We start from the raw sequence: 19,414 nt of genomic DNA, 5'->3' as shown, positions 1-19,414 counted from the left end.
GAGGAGGTGGTGTGTGAGTGGGAGACACTGAATGTCCGGTCAGGTATGACGAGATCAAGGATAGAGCCAAGTCTGTGAGGCCAAGGGATGAGAGGGTCTGTAATAATAGGGAATGGTCCACTGTGTCAAAGGCAGAGGACCGGTTCAGCAGGAGGAGGATAGAGTAGTGTCGCTTGCTCTTGGCGGTTAATATGTCATTGGTGACCTTAGTTAGGGCAGTTTCAGTGGAGTGGTGTGACCGGAAGCCTGATTGTAAGCGGTCGAAGAGGGAGCAGGAAGATAGATGGGAGGACAGTTCAAGATGGACGTGTTGTTCCAGTAGTTTTGAGGCATAGGGGAAAAGTGATATAGGGCGATAGCTCGATACAGAGAATGGGTCAAGAGAGGGCTTTTTGAGGATAGGTGTGATTAAGGCATGTTTAAAGCTTGAGGGGAAAACACCAGTTGTTAGTGATAGGTTGAAGAGATGGGTTAAGGTTGGGATGAAGACTGTGGCGAGGTTTGAGATGAAGTGGGAAGGGATCGGGTCAAGTGCACAGGTGGTGAGATGCGATCTTGAGAGTAGAGTGGAGAGTCGATCTTCTATAATGGTAGAGAAGTTGGTTTTGGAGGTGGAGGGCTGGGTAGTTGGGAGGAAGGGCTCTGGGATTTGTCGACTAAAACTGTCTCTGATGTTCTCAATTTTCTGCTTGAAAAATGAGGCAAAGTCTTCAGCGGAGATGAGTGGGGAGGGAGGAGGTGCTGGGGGACGGAGGAGAGAATTGAAGGTGTTGAATAACTCTTTAGGGTTGTGAGACAGTGAAGATATGAGAGATGAGAAGTAGGTTTGTTTAGCTGTGGCGAGTGTGGTCTTGAAAGTAGTGAGGGACTGTTTGAATGCGATGAAGTGCTCGTTGGAGTGGGATCTTTTCCATCTCCGCTTAGCAGCCCTGGAAGCTCGCCTCAGTTCTTTGGTCAGGCTGGTGTGCCAGGGCTGTCTGTTGACTTTGCGAATTCCAAAGTTACAGCTATTGTGGTGTTATATAGAGCGGCAGCTTCATCCGCATTTTGTAGGGAACTTATGTCGAGGGATTCAGAGAGTGAGTGTAGATCAAGGTGGTTAAGATTTCTGCGAGGGTGTGCAAGGTTACGGAAATTTGTGATAGAGCGTGGATGGGAGGTAGAAATGACTGTGGGGATGTGGTGAGGAGGACCAGGATTTGGAGAGATATCACCAGCAGTGAGAAGGAGCAGACAAAGTGTTAGCAGGTGGGAGCAGGAGAGGGCATGAGGTGACTGTCTGTGTTTGGAGACAGAAGATTGTATGTTAAGGAACAGTTCTGAGGAGGAGGTGAGATGGATGGGGAGGATTGAGGAAGAGATGAACAGTTCCTTACTAGGTGTAGGGATTAGGGGAGTTTGCAGAAAGTGAAGGATTATAGGGTTGAAAGTGAAAACAAACATAAACATTGTTTACAGTGACTGTGGCCAGTTACCTTCAGTTCCCTTCTGGTTCAATTCTGGTTTTAATTCTACATAATCTTCACACTTCTAGGACACACTTCTAGGAATCACACTGCAGATTAAAGTCATTGCAGACTTGTGCTATGCAATATATGTACAACTAAGTGCATTCAGGTGTGAAGCAGAGAGGAGTGGTCTCTGTTCATTATGGTCACAGAATTAAAAGTGGACCAGATGCATACAATCAAGCCAAAGTAACCAAGGTCATAAATAATACTGGGGTTAGCTGAAAGGCATACCATGTGAATGCTAGGAGCAGAGGAAAGTCTGTGTGGAAAGTTGGGTGATGCACTATATGCACTTCATAGACAGACAAGGCTGGAGAGCAGGCTGGAGAGCTGGGTGCATGAAAATACCTGTAGGAAGAATAGACATGCTGGTTAGAGTGCGATGGTGGCAGGTAGCAGGGCACAGTCCGTATACATCCTTCTGGTTTTAATTCTACATAATCTTCACACTTCTAGGACTCACTTAGAGGAATCACATTGCAGACTCTGCAGTGTGTACACTGCAGTATCAGTATACAGGAAATGCCGCTCCTGGAACCACGCTGTGGGAAAGTATATTAAATTGCACCAGAAGGTGGGAGATGTGGAAACAACTAGGTCCACACAATAAAGGTATAGATTGGGGCAGCGGTGTGCCAGTGGTGTCACAAAGAGGCCGGTGAATTCCAGAGGTACAAAATGGACACAAAAAATTGCTTCTCTGCCCATTAACCCCCTCATTGCACACAGCTGCTCAACCATGCCACCGGTCACGTGACTGCTTGTGATGGAATGACCGCAGTATTGAAAGTGCTCAACTGAGCAGGGCTGCAACTATCCCTGAGGAAGAAAGCCGTTATCTCCCAAAATGCGTCGGATTGAGACCCTTACATTACCTGATAGACCTGACCATAGGTACGGGAGTGACGTCACTACCTTAGCTAGTAGCATTATCCACCGCGCAGGTCAACCGGCAGTGATTCGAGCACGCTTGCCACCGGCCGGTGCAGCATTCAATCACTATCACTGCCCAAATGAAGCCCCTTCTAGCACTTTTGAACTTCATCGCAATTGTTATCCTTGGACCAACATGAAGCAGGTCAGTGGATAATGCCTGCTGGTGCGATCGCCTGCTTGAACTAGCAGCACAGTGTAAGTGACACCACCGCGTGTGCCTTTCCTAACCTCCAGTGCACCCAGCTTTTCCAACATTGATCGTTACACATTTTCTCTTTACAACCAACACATCAGCAGCACAGCCAGATTGCTGCCACCACACCCAGCTCTCTACAGCAGTCATTATGGTGTGGTTCTCCTAACAGCCAGTGCACCCAGCTTTCTCAATAGTGGTCGCTAGCCATCTTCCTTCTACAACCAACGCACCGTGCCAGGAACAACTTACATTGACTAAGGTAATTCTTTTATTAATTACATGGTATAAATATTGCTTTTAGTGGTGGCACTTAAGGTACTGGATCATTGGTAAAATTCACTGGGGACCCAGAGACCTCAAATATATTTTATCTGAATCATTATATACAATTTTTTGTGTCCATTTTGTACTCCTGGAATTTCACCAGACTATCGGTGACACCACTGGCACACCGCTGCCCTAATCTATACCTCTATTGTGTGGAACTAGCTTTTTACACATCCAGAGAGGAATCAAAAAGATATATATAAACTGGAGCAGTGGGCAGCAGCTAACAGAATGGTTTTTAACAAGGAAACATGCAAAGTGCTACATCTGGGCTATAAAAATGAAAAAAAGCATATACAAAATGGGAGGAATAGGGCTAAGCAACAGCACGTGTGAAAAAGACTTAGGTATACTAATTGATCATAAACTGAACATGAGTCAACAGTGTGATGCAGCAGCAAAAAGGGCAAATACAATTCTGGGATGTATTAACAGAAGCATACAGTCTAGATCACATGAAGTCATTATTGCCCTCTGCTTCTTTTTGGTCGTGTGTTCCACATGGGCTTCGTCTGGGGGTGGGAGGGGGCGAAGCCAACAGGAAACGCGCGTTGGGGCTGCACACACGGTGTCCCCAAGTGGAGATTATGGGTAAGATCAGTTTTTAGCATGTATCAGGGTGATCCAGTTCTCTTAAAGTGGTACACACGTGTGTGTTACTTAGATCAAATGTTATTTTTGTGGTGACGCCCCTTTTTTTCCTTTACCATCCTTTTCTGTGCTGCACCTTTATTTGATTTACCAATTTATTATAAGCACTTGCACTTTTAATTACCCTGCTGCAGTTTTCTACTCCTTCCTACCACTATAATAGAGGTGGACCCTGTGTTTTACACCTGTGATGTCATTTATTCAACTTTGTCTTTGACTTGTTTAGTGTTATGTTTTTGTTGTGTTTTACATGTCTTTTTGAATAAATGTTGATACTGTTTTATGTTCGGGATATTTTTGTGCTCTTTCTCTTTTTGGTAACGAGAGCTTAGAGTTGTGTACTATTGAGCCTTATATGCAATGTATTCTCACTGAGGCATATGTCACAGGAGGTGTAAGTTGGGGGATCTGACCGGTTCTGTTTTTGCTGTGTTCGCAGGTTTGCTTTGAGTACCAGGCAGACAAGATTAATATAAAGTTGCCTTCAGGAGAAGAGTTCGCATTCCCTGTACGCATGGAGCTGCCTGATGTTTCGTTCCTCTCCCTGGCAGGCATTCAGTTCAAGTCCATTACATATGAGTAGTGACTTTATCCTTGTGGATCTAGCAAATTGCTTGTCCATGCACTCAGCCTAGAATACAATATTGTGGTTTCTCACATAGTAGCATTAAGTGGCAGTACCTCTAGTATTGGATTCACACTCAGCGCTGTCTATGCTGCTTATGAAATGAATAATACATTTCTGCAATGCATGAGTATCTGCAGCAGATGCGTCTTTTTTTTGTGTTTGGGAATGAATAACTTGTGCACAGTGACATTACTATCCATATTGCTCTACTGCAGGCTACAAGGTACTGCCAGACCCTCTATACCAGTAACGGCGAAGCTTTTAGACACCGAGTGCCCAAACTAAAATCCAAAACCCACTTATTTTTTTCGCAAAGTTCCCTGAATACTGAGGTTTTAGATCAGAAAGACATCTCGTACATTTTTTTATTTTTTTATTTATTTTTATTTAAATAAATTTTTATTAACAAAATAAAGAACATCCGGATGTCATTTACATTGCATTATATCACATGCACGTTTTCTTATTTCAATACACCCCAACATTACCCCAACTACCCCCCACCCCCCTAAGACAGCTCATTCCCAATTTATACCCCACTGAGGCATTATCTGCCTTGCGTAGTTTATCCTAATCCAGATCTTAAGAAACTCGACGTCTATATTCCTCATTCCAATTCAAGCCAAGGAGACCACATCTTATTATACATATCTATTTTCCCCCTTTTTTTGTACACCCCCTTTTCCAATTTTAAACCATTTTGAACATATTGGAGAAATTCCCTTCTCGTAGGTGGTTCCACATTAATCCAATTTCGTGCTATTACTTTCCTGGCCATGTAGAGTAGCCTAGCGATTGCAACCTTCCAAGTATTATCAACTCCAATTTCTTCCACATATCCCAGCATCCCATACCATCGGGTCTCTAAGAACTCTACACTTATACGCTACTTCAACCCGGCTCAAAACCACCACCCAAAAAGCAGCCAGCCTAGGACACGTCCACATCATGTGATATATTCCAGCATTCTCACTACATCTCGTACATTAACGCGCTATAGAGAGTCAATGTCAAAGGGGCAGCACGGTGGCTCAGTGGTTAACTGTTATGACCTGGTGGTTTAGGAGCACCCGGAATGACCTGATGGTTAAAGTCACAGGACAAGCTCTGGGAAGTGAGAATTTTGCTGACCGCAATCCCTAGTCCTATCACACAACTAGAAATAGCCGTGGAGCGTACCTAACAGGCCTAGACGCCTCGGCACAGCCTAAGAGCTAGCTAGACCTAGAGATAGAAAATAAAGCCTACCTTGCCTCAGAGAAATTCCCCAAAGGAAAAGGCAGCCCCCCACAAATATTGACTGTGAGTAAAGATGAAAGTCACAAACACAGAAATGAAACAGGTTTAGCAAAGGGAGGCCAGACTTACTAAACAGACTGAGGATAGGAAAGGTATCTTTGCGGTCAGCACAAAACTACAAAAGACCACGCAGAGTGTGCAAAAAAGACCTCCGCACCGACTCACGGTGCGGAGGTGCCTCTCTGCCTCCCAGAGCTTCCAGCTAGCAAGACAAAATCATGAAAGCAAGCTGGACTAGAAAACCATGAGCAGAAAATAACAAACGGGGACTTAGCTTCTTGCAGGAAGAGACTGGTCTCCAGACGATCCAAGAGCGAACTGAACCAGCACAGGAACATTGACAGCTGGCAAGGAGTAACGATCTGAGTGGAGTTAAATAGAGCAGCCAACCAAAGGATAAACCACGTCACCTGTGTAAGGAACCTCAGAAGCAGCAGCTCCACTCACAGCCACCAGAGGGAGCCATTGGACAGAACTCGCCGAAGTACCATTCACGACCACAGGAGGGAGTTCGACAACAGAATTCACAACAGTTAACACTGTTACCTTGCAGCGCTGGAGTCCTGGGTTCAAATCCCACCAAGGACAACATCTGCAAGGAGTTTGTATGTTCTCCCCGTGGGTTTCCTCTGGGTTCTCCGGTTTACTCCCACATTCCAAAGACATACTGATAGGGAATTTAGATTGTGAGCCCCAACGGGGACAGCGACGATAATGTGTGTAAAGCGCTGCGGAATATGAACAAGAAGAAAAGGAGCCACAATATAGTCTGCACACCACCAATCAAGTATATGAAAAAAGAACAGCTTTATTGGTAACAAAAATAGTTAAAAACAGTTAAGAATACACAAAACAACTCTCCCATAAGGCCTGTCCAAAATGATCTCTCATCAATAGCATGAATAACAAATATATACAGATGCAAAACACGGCTGGGAATGATCTTATGAAAATATATATACTCAATCCTAATGAAGGGATACGGGTCAAGGCCGCAAGCCTAATAACATTACTAACACATGGACAAAGTTCTAAAAGTAACAGGGCCTTAGCCCCTAATGCAGGATGAACAAATAATGTCCAAATTGTTACTTTTAGAACTTTGTCCATGTGTTAGTAATGTTATTAGGCTTGCGGCCTTGACCCGTATCCCTTCATTAGGATTGAGTATATATATTTTCATAAGATCATTCCCAGCCGTGTTTTGCATCTGTATATATTTGTTATTCATGCTATTGATGAGATATCATTTTGGACAGGCCTTATGGGAGAGTTGTTTTGTGTATTCTTAACTGTTTTTAACTATTTTTGTTACCAATAAAGCTGTTCTTTTTTCATATACTTGATTGGTGGTGTGCAGACTATATTGTGGCTCCTTTTCTTCTTGTTTAGATTGCCTTTGGCCACTTTACTGCACCCCCGCTTGTTGTGATTGTATAGTTAGCATATTGTAGTGCGCCAGCAATCTTGTTTTGTTTAATTGCGCTGTGGAATATGTTAGCGCTATATAAATATAAAGATTATTATTATTATTAAATCAAAGAGCTTGTAAGTGCTGCCCTCCAAGCCTAAGATACCAGCCGCCGATTTTAGTGAAGGTCTGCTCTTGAGAAAGGAGAGGATTTTAAAAAAAAAGTAAATTTGCAAAGTTGTGCAATTGTAACCCTTCATCATGATGAGAACAAATCCTTTAAGGCAGGGACATCAAACTCAAATACACAGAGAGCAAAAGTTAAAAGATTGTAATAATTGCAGGCCAACCTTGATATTTGTTAAAAAAAATGTCTACAATTGAGGAAGTTTTTCTTTGTCAAATATAATGATTAACTTTTGGACGTATAGTGGAATAATATAATATGTTCTGTAACAGCAGTAAAAAGCAGATGGCCGCATGGCCTAATGTAATATGTAATAACAAAGGATAAAAAAACCTCGAATAGAACAGATAATAAAGTCTGATGCAAACAAAAGTGCCCCCAAACACAGTATGATACCCCCATCATGAACTCCTCCACACATGTATGATGACCCTACTGTCCCTCAGTTCCCCGAACAAAGAATGGTGACCCCATCATAGTATGATTCTCCAACTGTAATCACCACACAGCCCTCCATACAGTACAGTGGGTAAATTTGGTAAATTAAAAAACGTTCATTATTTTCCCATTAATGTCCACTCTGCACCCCATCTTGACTGAAAATAACAGAAATGTAGAAATTTTTGCAAATTTATTAAAAAAGAAAAACTGAAATATCACATGTTCATAATACTGAGCGAAGAGTCTGAATACTTAAGTAGAAGCCGCTTTTGAGCTAGTACAGCCATGAATCTTCTTGGGAATGATGCAACAAGTTTTTCACCCCTGGATTTGGGGATCCTCGGCCATTCTTCCTGGCAGATCCTCTCCAGTTTCGTCAGGTTGGATGGTGAACGTTGGTGGACGCCATTTTCAGGTCTCTCCAGAAATGCTCCATTGGGCTTAGGTCAGGGCTCTGGCTGGGCCGGTCAGGAATGGTCACAGAGTTGTCCTGAAGCCACTTCTTTGTTATTTTCGCTGTGTGCTTAGGGTCATTGTCTTGTTGGAAGGTGAACCTTCGGCCAAGTCTGAGGTCCAGAGCACTCTGGAAGAGGTTTTCATCCAGGATCTCTCTGTACTTGGCCGCATTCATGTTTCCTTCAATGACAACCAGCCGTCCTGTCCCTGCAGCTGAAAAACACCCCCATAGCATGATGCTGCCACCACCATGTTTCACTGTAGGGATTGTATTGGGCAGGTGATGAGCAGTGCCTGGTTTTCTCCACACATACCGCTTAGAATTATCACCAAAAAGTTCTATTCTCATCTCATCAGACCAAAGAATCTTATTTCTCATACTCTGGGAGTCCTTCATGTGTTTTTTAGCAAACTCTTTATCGGGCTTTCATATGTCTTGCACTGAGGAGAGGCTTCCATCGGGCCACTGTGCCATAAAGGCCAGAATGGTGGAGGCTGCAGTGATAGGTGACTTTGTGGAACTTTCTCCCATCTCCCTACTGCATCTCTGGAGCTCAGCCACAGTGATCTTGGGGTTCATCTTTACCTTTCTCACCAAGGCTCTTCTCCCACGATTGCTCAGTTTGGCTGGGCGGCCAGGTCTAGGAAGACCTGCTGGTCACAAAATTCTTCCATTTAAGGATTGTGGAGGCCACTGTGCTCTTAGAAACCTTGAGTCCTGCAGAAATTCTGTTGTAATCTTGGCCAGATCTGTGCCTTGCCACAATTCTGTCTCTGAGCTCCTTGGCCAGTTCCTTTGGCCTCATGACTCTCATTTGGTCTGACATGCACTGTGAGCGGTGAGGTCTTATATAGACAGGTGTGTGCCTTCCCAAATCAAGTCCTATCAGCGTAATTACACACAGCTGGACTCCAATGAAGCAGTAGAACCATCTCAAGGAGGATCACAAGGAAATGGACAGCGTGTGACTTCAATATGAGTGTCTGAGCAAAGGGTCTGATTACTTATGACCATGGGATATTTGTTTTTCTTTTTTAATAAATTTGCAAAAATTTCAACATTTGTTTTTTTTCAGTCCATATGGGATGTGCATTAACCCCTTTCTGCCATTAGACATACTATTCTGTCCATGTGACCCGGGCCCTATTTCCCATGGACGGAATAGTACGTCATACGCTCCCGACCCATTGATTCCCGAAACACTGCGATCAAACATTTCCGGTGGCATAGGGAAGCAACGAGCAGGGAGGGGGCTCCCTGCGTGCTTCCCTGAGACCCTCATAACAACGCGATGTGATCGCGTTGTTCAGAGGGTCTCCTACCTCCTCCTCCCTGTAGGCCCCGGATCCAAGATGGCCATGGGGTCCTTCCGGGTCCTGCAGGTAGGTGGCCTGCCGGCGCCTGCTGAGAACAGGCTCCGGCAAGCCTGCAGCACTGCCTGTCAGATCGCTGATCTGACAATATATAGTGATGCCCCACCCTGGAACGATGTAAAAATGTAAAAAAAAAAAAGCATCATGTGTAAAAATATTTTTCAAAAAATTCCTAAATAAAGAAAATAAAATAAATATTGTTCCAATAAATAAATTTCTTTGAGTAAAAAAAAAAAAGAAAAAAGTGCACAAATTTAGTATTGTTGCGTCCGTAACAACCCGACCTATAAAACTGTCCCATCAGTTAACCCCTTCAGTGAACACCGTAAAAAAATAAATAAAAAACGAGGCAAAAAACAATGCTTTATTATCATACAGCCGAACAAAAAGTGGAATAACACGCCATCAAAAAGACGGATATAAATAACCATGGTACCGCTGAAACCGTCATCTTGTCCCGCAAAAAGCGATCCGCAATAGAGCATCATCAGCAAAAAAATAAAAAAGTTATAGCTCTCAGAATAAAGCGATGCAAAACCAATTATTTTTTTATATAAAAGTTTTTTATTGTTTAAAAGAGCCAAAACATTAACAAAATGATATAAATGAGATATCGCTGTAATCGTACTGACCTGAAGAATAAAACTGCTTCATCAATTTTACCAAACGCGGAACGGTATAAACGCCTCCCCCAAAAGAAATTCATGAATAGGTGGTTTTTGGTCATTCTGCCTCACAAAAATCGAAATAAAAAGTGATCTAAAAATGTCATGTGCCCGAAAATATTACCAATAAAAACATCAACTCGTCTCGCAAAAAACAAGACCTCACATGACTCTATGGACCAAAATATGGAAAATTATAACTCAAAATGTAGTGATGCAGAAACTATTTTTTGCAATAAAAAGCGTCTTTTAGCGTGTGACAGCTGCCAAACAAAAACTCGCTAAAACCCCGCTATAAATAGTAAATCAAACCCCCCTTCATCACCACCTTAGTTAGGGAAAAATAATAAAATTTTAAAAAAGGTATTTATTTCTATTTTCCCATTAGGGTTAGGGCTAAAGTTAGGGTTGGGGCTAGAGATGGGGGTAGGGTTTGGATTACGTTAAGGCTATGTGCAGACGTCGCGTTTTTTTCGCGGTGTTTCGCTATAAAAACGCTATAAAACCACGAAAAAAAACTGCTCACATTAAGCATCCTATTAATTAGAATGCAATCCGCAAATGTTGTGCACATACTGAGTATTTTTCCGCAGCAGAAACGAATTGCGGTAAAATATGCAGCATGTTCATTAAATTTGCGGAATCGCGGCGATTCTGCATCCATAGACTTCTATTCTAATCTAAAAATATTTCGTGGTATTCAAGCTCCATTTGCGGCGGTAAAAAATGCGGCATACGGGGGGCGTGGCCAGCTGCTGAGGGAGCAAGACGCGCTTTTCCTGTGCTCCTCGGCTGGACATAATAATCCACCTATCTTATCTCATCCACAGTATTTGTAGGCACGGCTGGCTTGCCTTCAGTCCTTCGAGGCACTACCCTGCTATATTGGGCGCTAGCCATCGCTGCGGACCCGGAGAGAGCGTGAGGCCTGTAGGCGGGCTTGGGCCTAGACGGAGGCCGCTGCATCGAGGCGCACCACACTTGTTGCCCCTGCTACACGGGGTGTTTCATCAAACCACCCCCCCTGCTCGGCTGTGACCCGGAGGTGCGCCCCCGGAGCCTGGAGTGCGCGGAGAGTCCTGCAGCGGGTGAGGGACCACGGCTCCGACGGCGGCGGTCCCGCCCGCCGCTTCTTCTGGCCGCCATTTCTGCAGGGGATCCGGCTTACCTGATCTCAAGTCCGCGCCAACGCACCTCCTCGTTGGACGTCCTGAGGCTGACTCCTGCCAGTCTGCCTGCCGTCTGGCCGAGCGTTGTCCCCGCCGGCGGTGTTGGGGAGGCCGACGGCTTTCTCGCTGCATCACCGTCGCCGAGGAAGAGAAGGATCCGGGCGGTGCGCCTTCGGCTCTGCGAACTAGTGGAGCGGTGCCCGGGGAATCCCCAGGAGGTTAGTCCTTAACGGCCGCTGCGCTGGGAGTAGATCGCAGCTCGGCCGATATACCTGAAGGGCCCCTACGCCATTATCTGCAGCAGCTACCACGGCTCAACATAAGACTCACCGGAGTCATTTCACACCCCCTGGGGCTGTGGGGGACAGGCTGTGAATACTAACAACAGCTACATATATGACCTGCTGTGTTTTCTAGCTTGCGGGAGCTGCTCTGTACCCCCCGGGGCAGTGGGAGATCAGCCATTAAAAGTTATATCAGCCACACACGAAGCCTGCTGTGACTTGTGGTCCTCCTGCACTATAGAGAAGAGACTACAGTCGCACGGGCTGGGGACACGGCGGGCTGCAGCGTTACCAGAGAGGTGCTGACCACCCTTCTCATAGTGCCTCTCAAACCCCTGCCCCATACCCTCCATCACTTGGGCCACTCTGGAGAAGACATAAGCACACAGATAACTCCACAGCGAGTGGCAATCATAAGCAGAATATCTATTGAGCCCCTTGCTGCTTAGAGGTGTTTTTTATTTCTTTTCCATACAAGTACATTGGGACAGAGAAGGTGCCCTAGAAAACAGCGGTACAGTGGCACTCAGTGCATAAGCCAAGGGCCGGTGTCTAGTCTTGAAATACATATATTATAATACTAGAGGTGACAGCCCGCTTTGTTTTGCTTCTTCTAAGGACACTTTTCTTCAGTCCTTTGGTCATTATCCTCTGTGACAGAGAGTGTGCTTTGGAGGTCGACCATAGAGTGATACCTAGTGTTCAAATTAGGTATTGGCGTTGACTTTCTGGATCGCTACACCACTCCTCTTCTTTTTTGGACTAGTGACACCTACTGTTCATGTGGAATTCTAGCTCAGAGCACTTCAGGAAGATGAATATCCTCTGCACATATCCAAGCTATGACTAAAACATCATAAGTCGCCATGGACGGGCGGTGATTTAAGAAGCCAACATCCTTAATTCTGATCAGCTATAATGGTGAAGACAAGCAGGGAACTCTCCAAAAATTTAACTCCAGCCCTCTTCCAAGGAAAACAGGGAGAGATGGAAAAGTTTCTCAAACATAAAACAGCGGCCAAGGCTACTCTTAAGAACTCTAACCCTAATACGGGCACTGAAGACCTAATGGAGGACTCTGATTCCAATGATGAGGCTTCTGGGAGCGACTTCCCCCAATCTGTCTCAGGGAAGTTATCTAGATCATTCTTTAGGAAGTCTCGGTCCCAGGCCATGAAACCTTTAATTGCCGAAATTGCTGGTATGAGAGCAGATCTCTCACACATTGGGAATAGAGTTGAATCCCTGGAAAATGCTCAATCAACCATCATCAACCAATCAAATTCTATGAAGGATCATTTGGAATTCCACAGACATCAGCTTAATAACGCAGCTCTGGCTTTAGAAGACCAGGAAAATCGGAGTCGGAGAAAGAACGTCAGAATAAAGGGCTTGCCCGAAAGTGTGTCCCAGGAGATTCTAGAGAAGGCCACTAAAGAGATTTTTGCTTTGCTTTGCTGCTACCACAGGAAAGATGCGATCTAATCATCATCGAGAGAGTCCACAGGTCGCTGAGACCAAAGCCTAGGCCCTCTGACCCGCCAAGAGATGTTATCTGTGGTTTGCTGAATTACCTAGACACCGCTGCCTTAATGACGGCTTCCAGAGATAAAAAAATCGCTTTGCTAGGAGGGTTCCCCCATTCAAATTTTCCAAGACTTGGCTCCTTCCACCCTAATGAAACGTGGGGTCCTGAAGCCATTGCTGGATTCCCTCCGATCCAAAAAAATCTTATATAGATGGCTCTTCCCCTTTGGTCTTGTGATCCATGGAGGTGGCAAGCAAGTCGTTGTTAGGAGCCCTGACGACCTTCCTGGAGTGTGGGAGACTTTTGATCTTGCTCCTCTAGAGATCCCCTCCTGGCTCCCCTTAGACATGGATCCACATTCGCCTCCCCCCTTGAAAGCCATCCCGGGAGATCACAATGACTGGACTCCAGTTAAGAGAGGGGCGTCTCCCAAACAAGGGAAAACGGGATCCAAAAAGAAGCCTCCCCCGTGACCTCTCACTCCCCTTGCTGCTGTATTGTCATGCATATAGATTATTTTCTTTTGGTCTTTTACTGTTGTGGTTACCCTCAGTAACAGTTCTATAATGCTTATGGATGTTTTGAAATTCGTTCTTTCTATCTGACAGATCACCGCTCGTGCATGGGACTGCACCCACCCTATCTGCTATGGGAGGATTCCCTGGCCCCCGCCTCTGCAGCAGATGGGCAGTTAGTTTGTATATAAGTATTTCCTTTGTTTTCCCCCAGTTTGTGGTTTCTCCCCTGTTGCATTTGTTTAGGTACAGACATGGCACTTTTCCTAAAGCATCCCGATTTGTTTTCTTCCCTCAGTCTTGACTAGGTGTACTTCATCGGCCAACATAATTCTGGCCTCATACAATGTCAAAGGCATAAGAGCCCCAAATAAAAGGAGCCAAATCCTGAGATTCCTTCACTCCAAAAAGACAGACATTGCCTTCCTTCAGGAAACACATTTTAAACAAAACAGGGCCCCGGACATGTCCAGATCCCACTTCCCTCACTGGTACCACAGCACCAGTACTTCTGCCTCTAGAGGAGTTAGCATAATAATAGACAAAAATGTACCTTTCACGCTAAAAGACTCTTTGTCAGACCCGGAGGGTAGATTTATCATTCTGAAAAAAGGCCTCATTGCCAATACTAAAGTTACTCTTTGTAACCTATATGCTCCAAACCGTGACCAGATAGGCTGGCTTTGTAAAACGCTACAAACTCTATTGCGGATGGGGTTTTGGTGGTAGGAGGGGACTTTAACCTTCCACTTAACCCGTTCCTGGACACATCATCTGCGAAGTCTCACCTATCTCAAAAGGTCCTCAGAAAGTTACAGCTCGCCTTACAATCGCTAAACCTAATCGACACTTGGAGGACTCTCCACCCCGCAGATAGGGATTATACCTTCTACTCCCTCAGGACTCCCTCTCCTAGTGTTTCATCACCCATCCCCTGCAGACTGTGAGCCCTCGAGGGCAGGGTCCTCCCTCCTTATGTACCCGTGTGCCTGTTTAATGTATTTGTCTATATTTGCCTCGTATTCACATGTAAAGCGCCATGGAATAAATGGCGCTATAAAAATGTATAATAATAATAATAATAATAATACTCACCCCCCCACAATACTTACCACAAAATTGATTACTTACTAACCCCGTTGTCTTCTCTCCAATTTATTAAGTCGGCCACAACCGACAACATGACCTTGTCAGATCATGCCCCCATTTTTCTAGAAATGAGCATTGCCTCCCTGCCCAGGCGTACAATTACATGGTCCTTAAATGAAACCTTGTTAGATTCCAGTACTAATACCACTAAATTAGCCGCCTCCCTAGACTGCTTTTTTCAAGAAAACTCCAACTCAGGACCTCCAACTACCATCGTATGGGAGGCTCATAAAGCCGTTATGAGGGGCGAATTCATAGCCCTTGGTGCTTTCATTTAAAAAGGTCAAAACATATAATCTCGATAATACACCAAATCAACACCCTCGAGAAGATCCATAAAAAATCCCAAAGCCACTTAATACAAAACGAGTTATTAGAACTAAGTACACTGAAAAACCTCCTTAACATACAGTCAGCAAAAAATTTACATGAGGAGCCAACAGAAATTTTATTTACATGGCAATAGAGGCAGCAGACTAATGACCTCACTACTCAAAAAACGCAATGAACGGAAGTTTATAAATAGTATTCAGTCAACTGATAAGACACACAAGCAGAAAACTCCTGACATTGCAGAAGTTTCAATCTTTTTATAAAAGCCTTTATAATTTGCCTACACCATCACAACTAGGGGACCCATCCGAAATTATCACTAAAATAAATGACTTTGTCGCACCCCTTAAACTCCCTAAAATCTCTGCAGAAGGTCAACAGAGGTTATTGGCTCCAATCTCGCCGAAAGAGATACTGGACACACTAGCGCAGATTCCCAACGGGAAGGCCCCAGGTCCGGACGGGCTGCCTATTACTTATTACAAAAAGTTCATTAAACAACTCCAGCCTCATCTGGTCTCTCTGTTTAATTCACTCCTAGAAGGCCAACCCCTCCCTAGACAATCCCTAGAAGCCTTTATCTCTGTTATCCCCAAATAAGGTAAAGACCCTGCCGAATGCGCTAACTACAGACCCATTTCCCTCCTTAATTCAGATATTAAGCTCTGGGCAAAAATCTTAGCTAACAGACAGAGCCCTTTTTTGCCTGGACTGATCCACACGGATCAAGTGGGGTTCGTGAAGGGAAGAGAGGGGAAAGAAAACTCTGCTAAAATTATCCAGTCTATAACCTTCGCTAAGAATAACGGGATCCCCTTAGTCCTTCTATCCACAGACGCGGAGAAAGCGTTCGACAGGGTGAGCTGGTGCTTCATGGAACAGGCTTTGCTTAAGTTTGGCTTCCCACCACAACTTATCGACGCAATCCTATCCCTTTACTCGCAACCTACGGCTAAGGTGCGAATAAACGGTACCCTGTCGAATAGCTTCAATATCCACAACGGTACAAGACAGGGATGTCCATTATCCCCATCCTTATTTATTTTAGTTATAGAAACTTTAATTCAAACAGTGAGGCAGGACACACGGATCAGGGGTCTAGAGATAGGCCCATTGGAGTTAAAAATTTTGGCTTTTGCGGATGACCTTTTTGTAATCACTGACCCTTCACAAGCCTTTCCGATAATTCTAGATGTCTTTCAACAGTTCGGGCATTTATCCAATTTCAAGATCAATACCACAAAATCTATAGTTCTAAATATTTCCCTCCCCCACTCACGTCTCCCCACTTTACATTCCCTCTGCCCCTTCTCTTGGTCTACCCACTCCATTAAGTATCTGGTTACAAATATTACTAGGGATCCCAGTCTCCTCTTCCAAACCAATTACTCCACCTTAACCAAGAAGGTGCAGGGCCTACTGAAGGCTTACAACTTGCCCACATTGTCTTGGTTGGGCCGTATAAATATTTTCAAGACATATATCATGCCCAACATCCTGTACACTTTAACCATGGTCCCGATACATGTTCCTCAAACCTACTTTAAAAATTTAAATTCCCTAATATCCAGATTTATCTGGAAACAGAAACCTGCTAGAATCACATATAAATTCCTCTCCGCTCGACCTTAGCTGGAGGTTTGAAGGTCCCTGACCCAGCCCTATATTTCCGAGCAGTCCATATATGCAGATGGTTGAGGATCGTCTCTGGCTACGAGAGGGGAGTCTGTGATAGTGTGGATCTGGCATTGTTGGGGAGGAGGGGAATGCCTTTCCTCTGGTCGCTCGCAGAACCGCCTAGCGATTTCAAATTAGACGAGGTGACTTTAACTACTCTAAAAATCAGGCTGGTATTGAACAAGGAACTTCCTTCCGACTCCTTCCCCTCAGTGTTTGCCCCAATTTTGCTCCATACCTTTCTTACTGGATCCAAGTTATAGAGATCCATATGGATTGTGGTCCTCCCTCCCCTTGGAACCCTTGAAGAGCTTCTATAATGAGAAAATCCTTCAGGGAGGATCCTGGCCCCCGGGCTCCCTTTTGCAGCCAAGAGACTTTCTTCAAACTCAGCATATCAGACGCACGCTTACTAACTTAAAACAAAATTCCCACATAAAACTAACTGGTCTTGGCTCGACATTATGTTTAATATTCCCCACCCTGAAATGAGAAGTGTCTCTTGTATTTACTCTCAGCTCAACCCCTCTAACAACCAACACAAACCCGCATTTATCCACTCGGGGATTCTCCCGCTGCATTTTACTTCAAGAAAACTCTTACAAAATCTTGACCAGGTGGCACTTGACTCCCGCTAAATTAACCCACCTAGGTCTGATAAAAGATAGCACCTGTAGCCGCTGTCGGAGTTCTCTGGGACATCATACCCACATTTTCTGGGAATGCCCTGTTCTGTCAAATTTCTGGGCTGAAATCAATAAGTTCCTCAAGAAACTTAAGTTAATTGGGTCTGATTTACAAGCATCGGAAGTCCTACTTTCCTGCCCTTCGAATAACTATAGGCCAAAGAAACATAGACTTTTACCATTACTAGTTAGTGCTGCAAAACATTTAATTACGTTACACTGGAGAGATGTTTCCCCCCCATCTGTGGCAGAATGGCTGTCCAAAGTGGACCAGATTTCGAGGCTCGAAGAACTCTCCAGTTGGGAGGTGGGCAGTCATACTCTATATGAAAAGGTTTGGGCCCCCTGGAAAGATATGCGGGCAAGCGGGTATTGTTGATTACTTGTGCTCCTCATTGTATACCTAGGTCATTCCTCGTTAAGCCTGTTTGTATTTTCATGCCTTTCTCGGGATATTTATGAAGTTTCAATGTATGTTTTTTTCTCATGCTGTACTAGTTTTTTCTTTTCCCCTACCTTATTTCTTCCCCCCCTCCCACCTTCTTATCCCTCCCTCGCTTCCCCTCCCTTTCTTCCCACCCCGGGAAGTCCTCTTCCCTACTACCTCACTATGTTTCACTCTTCCCCTCTCCTTGCCGTATTTTCCCCCCTTCCTTATCATGACATACCTGTAATTATTATGTCATTCAACACAATTTTGGCTACAACCGTTTGTTTTTTTGCCTATGTTTATGTGTTTATTCATAAATAATTTACAAGAAAAAAAAATGCGGCATACAGGAAGTGACATGGCCATCCCATCATGTCCATCCCATCATGCCATGCCAGTAGCATCCCATAATCCAGGAAGACAAGATAATATCCGTCTTCCTGGATGATGGCTGCCAACATGGACTGGTATGACCGGATGGAGCTGGATGTGCCTTTGATGATTAGTGTGGTAAGTGTCTATGTGTGTGTTGTGTGTGTGTGTGGTGTATATGGTGTATGTGTGTTGTCAGACATAGGCCGATGAGACTACTACTACTCCCATCGGCCTATGTTTGTTCCCTATAGTCGCAGCAGGCTCAGGTCGATGGGAACAGTATTTCCCATCGAACTGTTCCTGCTTCCCCCCAAAAAAAAACAAGTTTTTTTTTGTAAAATTGTCCCCGACCCGATATATTTTTTCCTCCCCCCCCCCCCGTTAGGCCAATTTTATGTCCCCCAAATTATATTTGCCTTTTTTTTTTAAATCCCCCACAAATAAAGTTCCATTGGTGGCCAGTGGCCTTATTCCCGTCCCCCCCCCCCAAAAAAAAAGTTTAATTGGTGGACAGTGGTTGGTGTCCCTTATTCCACCCCCCCCCTAAAAAAAAAAGTTTCATTGGTGGACAGTGGATAGCGTCCCTTATTTCCCCCCCCCCAAAATAAAGTTTCATTGATGGACAGTGGTTACCTGTGGAAATAAATTATAAATACCTGTCCCCGACGATCACCACCTAAAATAAAATTTTTAAAAAACCCCATACTCACCTACACGCCCAATTCCACGAAGCCCTCGTCCCAAAAAAAGTAAAAAAACAAACCACAATGTATATTTAGCCTCCACAGCATCCAATTAAAACGAGTGTCCCACGATGATCTACAGTTTAGAGCAGCCACATAACATGTGGCTGCTCTAAACCGCGGCCGCCGATACAATGAACGGGGTCGTAAAGCGATCCCGTTCACTGTATACCAAGTTCTCCCGAAGGCAGCTCGCGCTGCTCGGGTGAACTCGTTCGGCAGTCACTGCGGCTGCGCGGACTCCCCGGCTGACCGGAGGTGAACTCGGTAGCGTGGGAAAATTTCTTACACTATCAGTTCATTTCCGGTCAGCCATGGGAGTGGTTTACAGCGGGGCTGGTTGCATTAGCACCGGTCTCGTTGTAAACTTGTTAACCCTTTGCTTTTCTTTGCTGTGCAATAAAAAATGTGGTCAAAAACCTGTTGTCATTATTTCATTAAAT

The 19,414-nt window shown here is 44.6% G+C and overlaps 1 protein-coding gene across 3 annotated transcripts in view; it reads left to right on the top strand.

Annotated features, from left to right (window-relative positions):
- The window catches only part of LOC138671458 (galectin-1-like), a 34,936-nt gene that overhangs the window by 8,518 nt on the left and 7,004 nt on the right, over nt 1-19,414 (top strand). For 2 of the 3 annotated variants that reach the window (XM_069759641.1, XM_069759640.1), the window contains exon 4: nt 4,061-4,385. The exons of the other annotated variant lie outside the window; for it this stretch is intronic. In XM_069759641.1, the coding sequence (XP_069615742.1) occupies nt 4,061-4,204 (144 nt within the window). In that variant the 3' untranslated portion in view covers nt 4,205-4,385. Of the gene's footprint in view, nt 1-4,060; nt 4,386-19,414 lie in introns of those variants that run through there. 3 annotated transcript variants of the gene reach the window in all.

This window comes from Ranitomeya imitator, chromosome 3, assembly GCF_032444005.1.
Source record: "Ranitomeya imitator isolate aRanImi1 chromosome 3, aRanImi1.pri, whole genome shotgun sequence".
Taxonomy (NCBI): Eukaryota; Metazoa; Chordata; class Amphibia; order Anura; family Dendrobatidae; genus Ranitomeya; species Ranitomeya imitator.
The sequence above is the reverse complement of the archived record's forward strand: the minus strand, read 5'-3'. Positions and strand labels throughout refer to the sequence as shown.